Source organism: Chanos chanos, chromosome 8 (assembly GCF_902362185.1).
Source record: "Chanos chanos chromosome 8, fChaCha1.1, whole genome shotgun sequence".
NCBI classification, from domain to species: Eukaryota; Metazoa; Chordata; class Actinopteri; order Gonorynchiformes; family Chanidae; genus Chanos; species Chanos chanos.
In genome coordinates this window covers 1480221-1494282 of record NC_044502.1, presented here as the reverse complement: position 1 = coordinate 1494282, position 14062 = coordinate 1480221, and the positions used below count along the sequence as shown (strand labels likewise).

Below are 14062 nucleotides of genomic sequence, written 5' to 3'. Positions count from 1 at the left end.
ATTATAGAGTCGTAAATATATTCCATACAATCATACACAATGTCACTTTCCACGGCACGTTCCTTCCTGTCGGAAGCTGGCTATGGGGAGCAGGAACTGGATGCTAATTCGGCTCTTATGGAGCTGGACAAAGGTGTGTGATGTTAGCTTGCTAGCTCGCCATCCATTGCTAATGCTTTCGGATCCTCCTTAAAAGTTAGTTAGCAACTGTCAGGCAGCTGTTTCATATCACAAAACATACCGCCAGAAGGCGTCTCCGTTTCTGAAGTTAATATATGTCTTTAGATGCAGTGTAATATGTTCATGTGACAACAATTCGCTACAATCGGAACCATAAGCACCAAAGTGTTTTCATATGTGCGTGTGGTGTGTGTTTCTTGTGAATGACTAAAGGACTACGCTCGTGCAAATTGGGGGAACAGTGTGAAGCCGTCGTCCTTTTTCCCAAACTCTTCCAGAAATACCCCTTTCCCATCCTTATTAATTCAGCCTTTCTGAAACTCGCGGACATTTTTAGACTGGGGTAAGTGTGTAAACGCTGCTCTCGTGCATGTGTTCTCTGCTGTGAATACAGTTTTTCATTGGCTGAAATGTACGCGAAAGTCTGTTGTGACACTGTCGCTGTCTAGCCTGTAATTGAATGGTTAATATATGCGTAACTTGGCCATCCCCCAAATGAAGAGTCTAGTCTGTAGTTCCAGCAGTCTCATTTCCCCAACCACAATTTCCTGAGAACACATTGTAAATGCTCAGCATATGTCATGGTCTAATGACAAAGCACTCCGGTCTCCCGAATTTAAGATCTGTGTTAAATTTGCTTCTCTCCTTCCTTCTCCCCATTTGCTCAGGAACAACTTCCTGCGTCTGTGCGTGCTGAAGGTGACACAGGAGAGTGAGAAGCATTTGGAAAAGATTCTGAATGTAGATGAGTTTGTGAAAAGAGTTTTCTCGGTCATCCATAGCAACGACCCTGTGGCCAGGGCTATCACTCTCCGGTACCACGTGCCCTCGCATGACATTCTCACTGTTCACTAGGCATTCTCACTGTTCACTGTTCACAAGGCATTCTCACTGTTCACTAGGCATTCTCACTGTTCAGCAGTCTTCCTCACCAGTCTTATTTTACAATAGCATTCCAAACAGCAGTTCCCAAAGTGTACTGGAGAAATGTTCCATGGAAGATGTAGCTCTTTGGCAGGCATTTGAGTGATTTGTCCAATCAGTACTCCTTTAGCAGAATCTCAGACACAGTTAAACACATCTCACAAAAACCCTCAGTGCATCTGACCTGGGCTAGAATAGAGTTCACTTCCACGCAGAACATTAGCAGAGATTCCCTGTATTATCTGAAAAAATGATTATTACAGTAAATGGAAGATTATCTTTCAGTGAACAGATTTTTTTCCCTAGTCACGTAACTGACTGCATTGACATTGATTTGACCTCGCTGTTGAGCGGAGAGGTTATTCTCTTTCTGTTGTTATAGCGTCATAAATATTAACGTAAGGTTTATTCCTGTTCCGTGTGCGGGTGCAGGATGCTCGGCAGCCTTGCCTCCATCATTCCGGAGCGGAAAAACGCCCACCACAGTATCCGGCAGAGTCTGGATTCCCACGACAACGTGGAAGTGGAGGCCGCTATCTTTGCCGCTGCCAGTTTTTCTGCCCAGTCAAAGTAAGAGACTTTAAACCGAACGCCAGCCTCGGTGGAAAACCATATGTTGGGTAACCATGCAGTTTTGTTTGATCTCCATCTTTATAATTATAACTTTTTTTTGTCTCTCCATTTCAGAGACTTTGCGGCAGGAATTTGCAACAAGATCAGTGAGATGATTCAGGGTGAGTGAGATGACACAGTGCTAATGAGGCTAGAGTGTTAGCTCTGTATTAATGCTGCATTCATGAGATTCAATAGAATCCTTTAGACACAGCTCACTGGCTGTTTCTGATTGACATAAATGGCAAGAAGTATTAAGCCAGCAAGTGTGTCTGTGTATGTGTGTGTCTGTGTATATATTTTTGTGTGTGTGTGTCTCTGTGTATACATTTTTGCGTGTGTGTGTGTGTGTCCCAGGTCTGGACACGCCAGTGGACCTGCGGCTGAAGCTGATTCCCATGTTACAGCACATGCGTCATGATGCCGGTCTGGCCTCCAGCAGCAGAGAGCTTCTCCAGGAGCTTCTGGCCTCGTACCCCTCCACACCCATGGTCATCGTCACCCTACACACCTTCACACTGCTGGCCACGTCCTCGCTCATCCACATCCCTCAGCAGGTACATGACTGTCAGTCACACGCGCTCAGTCGCTCCAGTGAGGTAGCCTTTCCTTAAACCCCACCCACATTTCATCTAACTCCGCCCACCCCGTCACACTGCTGGCCACGTCCACTCTCGTTCACATCCCTCAGCTGGTACATGACTGTCACGATTGGGTCTGGACAAGCAGATCTCGGCTGAAATTTAGTCGTTTTGTTTTGCGATATCCAGCATATCTGAAATATATTTACCATTCAGGATACGTCCCCTGTGAACCGTCAGGTTGAGTCTGGCCAGACTGTGAGGACAGGAACTCTGTCGTGGAGACCACATGAGCCGAGTACAGATTACACTTACAGACAGGAGGAACAGTCTAGATGGTTCCATCAGTGTTCTGGTGTGCTGGATGTTTAGTGTGGAGTGTTGTGTTTGTGTGGTAGATCCAGCTGCTGTTGCAGTACCTGAAGGACGACCCACGCAAGGCCGTGAAGAGGCTCGCTATCCAAGACCTCAGGCTGCTGGCCAAGAGGGCCCCTCACATGTGGACCAGGAAGAATACACAGGTACGACAGAAACGCACCTGGACACACACACACACACACACACACGTATACACTTAAGCTACATTCACAAGGAGTCTTGAATAAAGAAGTGTGTATGAGTGTATGTCCTCACCAATACCATGCTATCGCCACCGGCGTGGGTTCTACAAAACAGGATTTCTCCTTCAGCCACATAACCATGACCCCAGAGGTCAACACTGTCCAGCAGGAGAGCGGTTGAGAGAGGCTCTGATTGGGGGGTTTGGGCCTTTGGCTGAGGTTGGCAGTTTGGCTGCTGAATCCTGTTTCGTTGAATACAGCCCTATTGGCTCCGCCTGTGACGGCAGCCCCACCCAGTCAAACTGGTTCCCTGTATCCCAGCTGGGTTCTGTGCTCTGAGGTGATGCGACACATTTGAGAGGCTCCTGGTTATTGGTCCCAGTCACATTTCGACAAATGTTTCGCGTAGTCGTCCGTTGTTGATCATAAACCCTGTGGACATCCGTTCAGCTGACAGGAGTTGGCTGAGGTCTGTCAGATGTCTGCGCCTGCTCTGCACCCGGGGACTGACACTGTTGTTATTGTTGTTTTTTTTCCCCCAGAGCAGTGGGTGTGGTCATGATTAAAGAATAATCTGTCTGAGGGGAACAGATCTCTAATCTGATTTATATTTGAAGTGATTTCCATCTGAAATGAGCGATACTTCCTTCCCCTGACTTTATGGGATGTGTGTCTGCCTGTCTGTCTGTGTGTGTGTGTACGTTTGTGTGTGTGTGTGTGTGTGTGTCCAGGTGCTGTGTGAGTGTGCTCTCAGTAGTTTGTATGACAGTCTGAAGTTGGGGATGGTCTCTGTGCTTTCCACCCTGTCTGGAACCATCGCTCTCAAACAGTACTTCAGTCCCGTGCCAGGTACACAACTGAACACACACTCCACTGTTAACACACACTAAACACACTACAACACACGGTGCACTGTTAACACACACTAAACATGCTACAGCACACACTCCACTGTTAACACACACTAAACACACTACAGCACACGGTGCACTGTTAACACATACTAATCACACACTCCATTGTTAACACACACTCCACTGTCTCACACACTGTTAACACACCATGCCACAGTCTACTGTCTCTCACACACTTAACACACACCAACACACACTCCACTGTTAACACACACCAACACACACTCCACTGTTAACACACACCAACACACATTCCATTGTTAACACACACCAACACACATTCCACTGTTAACACACACCAGCACACATTCCACTGTCTCACACACCATTAACTCACACCAGTACACAGTCTTCTGTCACACACACAGGGCTGTTCTGTGCTGAGTTCTGGGCGCAGTGTTTTGTACATGACTGTGAGGAGTTTACCGACAGTTAGGATTAGACTGTTAGGATTGTGCAGTGATTGTCTGAGTAGTCATGTCTGAGCAGTTATCTTTCTTAATATTGATTATGCTTAAATTGCTGTAATCATTTAAACAGTAGAATTATGGCTTGTCGGAGTCCATCAGTATGGTTGAGTATATGGCTAATCAACTCAAGACCAGAAACATGATCAAATTAGCCTGCACAGTTTATTGAGTTTTCTTTTTTGCTTGGCTAGAAAGTTTGTTGATGCTTAAAATGTTCAGAAATCAGTCTGGAAGTTTAGAGATATTGCGTTTGATGCTATATCTCAAATTTCCTCTATATCGACTAAGAAGGAAAGAGTAGAATGGAGTTACCATTGATGAAGGCGCTCTCTGAATTCTGCAGTGTCGCCAAATTCTCACTCTGACCTTTTCCGTCTTCCAAAAACACTGCTTGCCTTTTATGGCTTGTCTTTGTCGTGGAGTCGACTGGATTTAGAGTCAGCTATTTTGGTACATAATCTGTCCCTGAACAAAACATGAAGACAAATTCTAAACCCGTTATAGAACATTCTGAAAAAGTTGTTTTTTCTCTCTCTCTCTCTCTCTCCCTCCAAAGGCGAAAGCTTCACCCCCCCTCGTTTCACTGATCTAGTCAAACTGGCGCAGGAGTGCTGTTACCATAGCAACCTGGCAGTGGCAGCCCACGGGGTCACGGTTCTCACCAACATCGCCATATCGTGTCCGGAGAAAGGTACGCGTTCACGCCCGTCTGGGCGACGGCCGCTCACGTCCCAAAGCCCTCACACATCACTGGGAGACAGCAGAAATTACACCAGTAGGGGGCGCTGTACCCCTCTTTTTCATTGCCCACAGAAAGAGTTTTCTTATTCACTGATCCAGTAGCATTCCCAGGGTTTGATACATGTGAGAGCAAATGCACAGAGTCCATCACCATAATGACTTTACCAGTGAATCTGCAGCCTGGGTATTTCTATACATTATCATTCTCCTACCAGATATTTCAGGGTGAATGGTGTTTGAATCTTTGTTCATTTGAATCTTTGTTCCGAGCGATGTGAGTGAATTATCTGAGCATTTGAATCTTTGTTCCGATCGTTGTGAGTGAGTCATCTGAGCGTTTGCTGCTCTCCTCAGACCTCATCCAGCTGGAACAGGACACGGTGATGGGAATGGAGTCACTGCTGCTGCTGTGTTGCCAAGACGACAGCGGCGTGGCCCAGACCACTCTGAAGGTGAGAATGACTTTGACATGCAGAGTCAGTCGGTCAAAGGCTCGGTCTGACTCCACAGATTACCTGCTGAACACATAAAGACCACATTAAAACTTCATTTTAAACCCAGAATATTTCCTTTTCTGTCTGTTTGTGTCCCTGCTGTCTCTTTGTCTTCTCCTCACGCTGAATCACTGCCTGGTCTAATAGCAGTTTGGATCAGTAACAACATATTTTTTAAGTGATTAGAAAATGTCTTTATTCTCTTGCCTCATTCTGGATCATGTTAGAACATTTCAGCCGTTTCATGTAAGGTAGCCAGCATTTAAACAACCCCCCCCCCCCCCCCCCCGTTCTCTTTCTCTCTTTCTCTCTCTCTCTCTCTCTCAGATGGCGCTGGCCTCTCTGGTGAAGCTGTTGAAAAGTCGTCCTCATCTGAGTCAGTCTTCAGTGGAGTTTTTGTTGGCTCAGCTGCACTGTGCCTGCGACCCCGCCCGCGTCCTCATGTGCCACGCCCTGGCCGCCATCGCCACCCAGTTACCCATACTGGGAGAGGGCATGCTGGGAGATCTGGTGGACCTTTACCGGATGGCTGGACAGTCGGCCTCTGCCAGGCAGCAGGAGCTTCTGGTACGAGACTAAAAAAAAAAACCCCATCCGTGTAAAGATTGAGGTCTGATATTCAGTCAGAAAAGCTGGTGTGAAACAGCACTTCCCTCAGACACGTGACCATTCTCACAGTCGTGTTTCTTTCTTTTGCCTGTCTTAAACAAACAGCATGTGGGCCACTGTGAGCAACACCACTGAGTACAGACTGGCCCTGACGTCCAACGTATGTGACGTACAGCCACTCAGACTTGCGAGGGCCATCCCACTGAACTTACTGTACTGTTTTAGAGCAGAGACACGTGGTCGTAACATCTAATGACGGTCGCTTCATCAGCCACGTCTGCTCTATTCCTTTGACTGAACTTGGCTGTTATTATTATTATCATTATTATTATTATTATTATTATTATTATTATTATCATTATTATTATTATTATTATTGTTATTACTGTTACTCTTCCCATTTTTTTATATTGGTGTTCTTTTAACGTGAATGATGTGAGAAATCAGAGAAAATATCCTGTTATGCAATGTCATGTTCATGTACATTAATAGTTTGTTTGTCATTATGATTCATGTAAAACAAGGGGGTTTCCACTTATCACGGTATTGATTTATAGTGCGGTGGCAGGAATGGGACCCTGTCGAAGACCATCTGTACCACAAACGAAAACAGAAAAAGTTGTGCAGAGCAAGTTTTTAAAGTATTTCTAAAAAAGAGAGAGAGAGAGGTGTGAAGTTCATTAGTGCTGACGTGTGGCAGAGTGAACTGGTGTGTAACAGACAGCACCGCTCTGGCTAATGAGGAGCCTCTCTCGTTCCTTCACAGGTCTCCTTGGCAACGGTGGTGTTTGTGGCCAGCCCGTCGTCCCTGTCGGCCGAGGTGAAGACGGTGATCAAACAGCAGCTGGAGAACGTGGCCAACGGCTGGACCGTGTACCGGATCGCACGGCAGGCCTCCCGCATGGTCAGTGTCTCGCTCTAACCCAGAACTCTTCCAGAACATTCTGCCTGACAGATGTGGTTCAGATGAATACAGAGCAAGTGTGACCACGCTTACAGCTCCTTATGTAAATGAGCGTTAGAATCTATTGGTATGATTGACATTCACTGATTTGGCTGAAGTGTGAGTTTGCATTTTTACTGTAAAATAAATAAATAAACAAACAAATAAATACATAGATAAATGAATAATTAAACACACAGTCTGAGAGGTAAAGACACACAGGAGATGAGTACATTTCTGAGGGTCATGGTCCGTCAGGTGACAGAAGGCCAGGGTTTCCCCGTCCAGTCCCACTGCCGCCCCCCCAACACACACACACACACGCTCACACACGCTCACACACACACACACACGCACACGCACACACACACACACACACACACACACAGACACTCCTCATCGCTCTTTTAGTTATGGAGTAGTACACTTTGAGAGTATTGCACAAACCAGCACAGCACGGTTAGCAAGATCAACTGACAGCGGTTCCCCTGTTGGTCAGCTTTGAGAATGTCTGAGTGAGAATTCCAGTTTGATAGAATTCCACTGTGAGTTTTTCCGTCTTCCTGTCTTTCAGTAGCTCAGTCAGATAAGTCAGTGCTTACCCCAGAGCGAAATCTACCCATGCGTACGGCTCTGATGGCGAGTTCCTCTCTGAAGGTCGAGCGTTACCGCGTAGCAGTTCTTATTGCCCTTACTGTGATGGAACGTGACATCAGACACGCCTCTGACTGTAACTCTGACCGTGACTCCTCCCCCAGGGCTGTCACGAGTTCTCCAGTGAGCTGTACCAGAGCCTGCGGACCCGCGTCGCCTCCGAGCATTTCTACTTTTGGCTGAACAGTCTGAGGGAGTTCTCTCAGGCGGAGCAGTGCCTGGACAAGCTGAGAGACGGAGACTACAGCTCCGCCATCAGCGCCATTGCCCAGGCCCTCCGCTCCTATCAGAAAGGCTTCGCCTCGCTCACGGTCAGTCCCCGCCGGGGGGGGGGGGATTACGCGCCCCTCGCTGCTCCGGCGGTCAGGGCTCCGCCCCTTTTTTAAAAACGTCCGTCACTGTTTTCAGGCCCCTGCATCTTTGCCTCATACCTACTTTTCACTGTGTTCACACTAACACTTCTCTACTTTGTTCACACTAACACTTCTCTACTTTGTTGGGTTTCCGCTGACTAATTTTTAACCTGTTGTGTCTAGAATGTTCCAGGCTGAGTGGATTCCCTATGGCAAACCTGATATAAAAATACACCGTAACTCTACCAAAAGATCGTACAGATAACCCAAGAACTGCTGTTTTGTATGAATGATGAGTCTCTCTCTCTCTCTCTCTCTCTCTCTCTCTCTCTCTCTCTCTCTCTCTCTCTCTCTCTCTCTGTCTCTCTCTCTTTCTGTGTCTCTCTCTGTCTCTCTCTCTCTGTCTCTCTCTCTCTCTGTCTCTCTCTCTCTCTGTCTCTCTCTCTCTCTCTCAGGCGGCCAGCACTCCGTTGAGCCCGTTGACGTTTCAGTGTGAGTATGTGAAGTTGCGTATAGACACGCTGCAGGCCATGTCTCAGCTGCTCTGTACCTGTAACAGTCTGAAGACCAGCCCCCCACCAGCCATCGCCACCACCATGGCCTCGTCCTCAGGGAACGAACTCCAGCGCTGCGGACGCATCTCCACACAGGTACAGACTCCACTGTCTCATTAAGACTATTCACACAGGTACAGACTCCACTGTCTCATTAAGACTATTCACAAAGGTACAGAGTCCATAGTCTCATTAAGACTATTCACAGAGGTACAGTCCACAGTCTCATTAAGACTATTCACACAGGTACAGACTCCACAGTCTCATTAAGACTATTCACAGAGGTACAGAGTCCATAGTCTCATTAAGACTATTCACACAGGTACAGAGTCCATAGTCTCATTAAGACTATTCACACAGGTACAGACTCCATAGTCTCATTAAGACTATTCACACAGGTACAGACTCCACTGTCTCATTAAGACTATTCACACAGGTACAGACTCCATAGTCTCATTAAGACTATTCACACAGGTACAGACTCCACATTCTCATTAAGACTATTCACACAGGTACAGACTCCACTGTCTCATTAAGACTATTCACACAGGTACAGACTCCACATTCTCATTAAGACTATTCACACAGGTACAGACTCCATATTCTCACTAAGACTATTCACACAGGTACAGACTCCACTGTCTCATTAAGACTATTCACACAGGTACAGACTCCACATTCTCATTAAGACTATTCACACAGGTACAGACTCCATATTCTCATTAAGACTATTCACACAGGTACAGACTCCACATTCTCATTAAGACTATTCACACAGGTACAGACTCCATATTCTCACTAAGACTATTCACACAGGTACAGACTCCACATTCTCATTAAGACTATTCACACAGGTACAGACTCCACATTCTCATTAAGACTATTCACACAGGTACAGACTCCACATTCTCATTAAGACTATTCACACAGGTACAGACTCCATATTCTCACTAAGACTATTCACACAGGTACAGACTCCACCGTCTCATTAAGACTATTCACACAGGTACAGAGCACATGTTCACAGTCATGTTAAATCATGTCACTTTTACAACACACCATCCTACAGGGCTGTACGTGAATACAGGAGTGTACGAGAGTAAAGAATGATAAAATACGTCAGGACTACTGAAGATTCTTGTTCTCTGTCTGTCAGATGAAAGTGTCCATGGATGAGCTGCGTGGTCTGGCTGCCCGTTACGCTGACCTATACCAGTCGTCATTCGACGCTGACTCTGCCACCCTACGCAACGTGGAACTGTATCCTGTCACGCTGTCCCAGTATAACCCAGTATCATTGACCGGTATAGCCCAGTTTTACTGACCAGTATAACCCAGTAATACTCAGTATCAGTAACCAGTATAACCCAGTATCATTGACCAGTATAACTCAGTATCATTAACCAGTATAACCCAGTATTACTGACCAGTATAACCCAGTATCATTGACCGGTATAACCCAGTATTACTGACCAGTATAACCCAGTATTACTCAGTATCAGTAACCAATATAACCCAGTATCATTGACCAGTATAACTCAGTATCATTAACCAGTATAACCCAGTATCATTGACCAGTATAACTCAGTAATACTGAGCAAAGTGTCCGTGCCTGATCGCAGGAAGGTTGTGTCTTGTAATATTAAATAATTGAATATGAGTTAAATGAATCTCATGTCTGGCTGGTTTGGTGTCTTAATTGTGCAGTTTTATGTCTGTAGTGGATCTCTGTCGTGTTCTGCCCTGTTTTTCGTTACGTCTGTAGTGGAGCTCTGTCGTGTTCTGCCCTGTTATGTCTGTAGTGGATTTCTGTCGTGTTCTGCCCTGTTATGTCTGTAGTGGATTTCTGTCGTGTTCTGCCCTGTTATGTCTGTAGTGGAGCTCTGTCGTGTTCTGCCCTGTTTAGTCTGTAGTGGATCTCTGTCGTGTTCTGCCCTGTTATGTCTGTAGTGGAGCTCTGTCGTGTTCTGCCCTGTTATGTCTGTAGTGGAGCTCTGTCGTGTTCTGCCCTGTGATGTCTGTAGTGGAGCTCTGTCGTGTTCTGCCCTGTTATGTCTGTAGTGGAGCTCTGTCGTGTTCTGCCCTGTTATGTCTGTAGTGGAGCTCTGTCGTGTTCTGCCCTGTTATGTCTGTAGTGGATCTCTGTCGTGTTCTGCCCTGTTATGTCTGTAGTGGAGCTCTGTCGTGTTCTGCCCTGTGATGTCTGTAGTGGAGCTCTGTCGTGTTCTGCCCTGTGATGTCTGTAGTGGAGCTCTGTCGTGTTCTGCCCTGTTATGTCTGTAGTGGAGCTCTGTCGTGTTCTGCCCTGTTTTTCTTTAACAGTTTTTCACAGGCAGCAGCAGAGCTGTTTGTTGGTGTCGTATGTTATTGAGGCTCTGGTCCTGGACCCGCTCACAGCCAGGTACGTCCGTACACGCCTTCTGCTCCTCCCTCCCTCCTCTCTCACACATTCTCCTCCCCTCTCTCCTCTCTCACACCCTCTGCCCCCTCTCTGTTATATAATACACATCGTTCCTGTGAGAATCAGCCACATGAGAATAATGTGTAAGGTTCTGTTACTGCTGTGGGTGGAGCTGCTGACTTATGTGGGCAGGGCTGTTTACTTGTGTGGGTGGGGCTGTTTACTTACGTGGGCGGGGCCCGCTGTGCTGTAGTTTTCAGGAGTACGGCACGCTGGGCGCCGTGCAGGCGGAGACTGAATACGAGCGACGGATGACGTCCGTGTTCAACCGCGTCCTGGAGGAGGTGGAGTCACTGAGCAAAAAACACCCCCCCGTCTCTTACCTGGTGAGATGGACCTTACACATATCACAGTTACGCTTTTGTCTTCTGTCACGTGCCACCTTCCACGCTGACATTAACCTGAGTGCATTTGTCACTGTCGTAATAATAAGAGTAACAATGCTGATGTTACGGATCAGTCTGTCACATACCCCACTCTGAAGAGCCACTGATCCACTGCTGACACACCCAATACAGCCTGTCTGCTGATCAACACACACTTAACCAGTGAGGAGTGCAGTGTTAGCACACGACTACTGGAGAAATGTGCTGTCTAGTCAGGCCCCAGGACTGGATCTGAAAAACACTGCTTTGCAGAAAAAGCCTGTGAAGCCAACGACAGAAGAAAAATAGTCTATAAACTCTCACTCTCTCTCTCTCTCTCTCTCTCTCAGCACACTGCGTGTCTGTGTGATGCGGTCATTGCTCTGCTGAAGGTGCCTCTGTCTTTCCAGAGATATTTCTTCCAAAAGCTCCAGTCGACCAGTATCAAAGTGAGTCACCCGCTAGTGTACGGCTGCTGTGCGTGTATTTTTACACAGTAAAATCTGATACTGAAAGAGACCAAAGCAGTTACTCTACATGGGCTGATGTCTACTGCAGCTTTTTAAACAAGTCCTTGGCAATATGCTGAGTTAGAATGTTTCATCTGGGAAAAAAGCAACATGCAAGAAACTCATGATTTTAAGAATCTAAAAAGTAATGTCAAATGTCATAATCATTTGTCCACGGGGTTTTTGGAAATCCAGTCTTTCGAAACTTGAAAGTTGATATGCAGTAAAGGAAAAAAAAAAAAAAAACCCTTTTCTTTCCTCTATTTCTCTTTGTTTGCCAACATTTAATACCAGCTTGCTTTGTCTCCGTCGCCACGGACACCAAATGAGCCAATCCCTGTGCAGAACAGCCAGCAGCTGACTCTGAAGGTGGAGGGCGTGGTACAGCATGGCTCCACCCCCGGACTCTTCAGAAAGATCCAGTCTGTCTGTCTGAACGTGAGCTCCACCCTCCAGGGCAAATGCGGACCAGACTTCAAGGTACGTGGGTCACCTCTCCACCCCTGACTGGAGTTTTGGGACAGAGAGGCGGCGAGATGTCACGTATTTGCTTCTGGCTTTGTTATTATAATCACAGAGTTTGGTTCACCTCTTAAAAAGTCTCTCAGAGGGTAACCGTCAGTTAAAAGAGGCTCTGTAATCATTTGGGGAAATTAGGGGTTGATCTTTGTTGTCAGGACAAAGTTCAGGAGAAAATAACAGAGTGAGTGGTATCCTGAGATTTTGAAATTTGAACGTCGCATTTTGAGTTCTGTACAAGCCCACTTAGGTACAAAAAAAAAAAACCAAACAAACAAAAAACCCTCTCCCTTGGCAGCAGCAGACAGTGCTGAGGTTTAGACTGAGCATTGATTTTCTGCGTGAAGTCACTGCCTCTTTCAGCCAAATGAGATCAGAACCAGAACGCTTCAGGTTGAGACTCCGGATGAGACGCACTGCCGGGGCAGGGAAACATGAACCCAGGTTCCTCTAGGCTCGTTACCACAGACTCCATGTCTCCTCCTCACTGGTTCCACCAACACACAACTACAAAACACAGCTGCGTCTGGATAAACAGCATATTCTGAGATGTGGTTGGACGGTAACAAAAATGTAACAAAAACTCATTTTTTTTTCTGTCTTTTTTTTTTTTTTAGATTCCTCTGGATTCGAAGACCAATGAGATTGAGCGACGTGTGGAGCCCCACAATGATTACTTCAGCACGCAGTTCCTGCTCAACTTCTCCATCCTGGGCAGCCACACGGTCACGGTGGAGGCCTCCGTGGTGGACGACAGCGGCATCGAGTGGAGAACGGGACCAAAGACCACGGTCGCGGTCAAGTCGCTGGAGGACCCGTACTCCCAGCAGCTGCGTCACCAGCTCCAGCAGCAGCAGCAGCAGCAGCAGCAGGCTGGGTCCCAGCCCCCCCCACAGAGGAACGTCTACGGACGCTTTCAGTGACCTCCAACCCCCACCGAGAACTGTTACACTCTTAGGTCCTGTTTATGCTTGGTTTTAAAATGCGTCTTGGGCGATCGGATCACAAGTGGCGGTAAATACAAGTGTGAACGTTCACCAAGACGCGCCATGATCTGATCGCTCAAACTACCTGCCGCGGTGGTCTGGGACGCATATGACCACATATCTTTTGTAGTGTAAACGCTCACGCGACCTGATGCATCCTCGACAGAGACTAACGTAATAAACTTCTAGCGAAAGTGACGTAGCAGTAATGAAATCCGAACACAAGTGGTCAGCTGGTCACCCACTGGAGACACCGTGATAGAACGGCATTGAGTCTCGGGTGTCCACTTACGATCCGATCGCCCAAGACACCTTTTAAAACCAAGTGTAAACAGACAACCCTGCCTGTCAGTCACAGCTGCATTTTCATTAACGGGTGTAAGGCACTTGGACAGGTTCAGAATTACATGTGAAAAAGGTGGGACCAAATCAGAGCAATCAAATGATATAATTGGTTTAAACCAGTGGTTCTCAATCCTGCTCCTGAGGGGACCCCTGCTCTGCCTACCTGACCGATCAGTGTGATTAACACGCTCTTGATTAAATCAGGTGTGCTCAGCCAATCAAAAGGGCCACTGACGAGTTCACTCAGGTGGGTAGAGCAGGGTAAGATGGGTAATGTGCAGAGCAGGG

The 14062-nt window shown here is 46.9% G+C and overlaps 1 protein-coding gene across 1 annotated transcript; it reads left to right on the top strand.

Moving 5' to 3' along the window:
• The first annotated feature begins 39 nt into the window (after window positions 1-39).
• Window positions 40-13366, top strand: ints7 (integrator complex subunit 7). The gene is made up of 20 exons (XM_030781945.1): window positions 40-133; window positions 394-523; window positions 849-995; window positions 1537-1674; window positions 1792-1838; window positions 2074-2273; window positions 2696-2818; window positions 3589-3706; window positions 4798-4932; window positions 5337-5434; window positions 5804-6043; window positions 6852-6989; window positions 7787-7993; window positions 8491-8685; window positions 9746-9849; window positions 10922-10990; window positions 11244-11376; window positions 11766-11864; window positions 12219-12404; window positions 13061-13366. The coding sequence occupies exons 1-20, from the start codon at window positions 40-42 to the stop codon at window positions 13364-13366; spliced, it is 2907 nt and encodes a 968-aa protein (XP_030637805.1).
• Window positions 13367-14062: the final 696 nt, after the last annotated feature.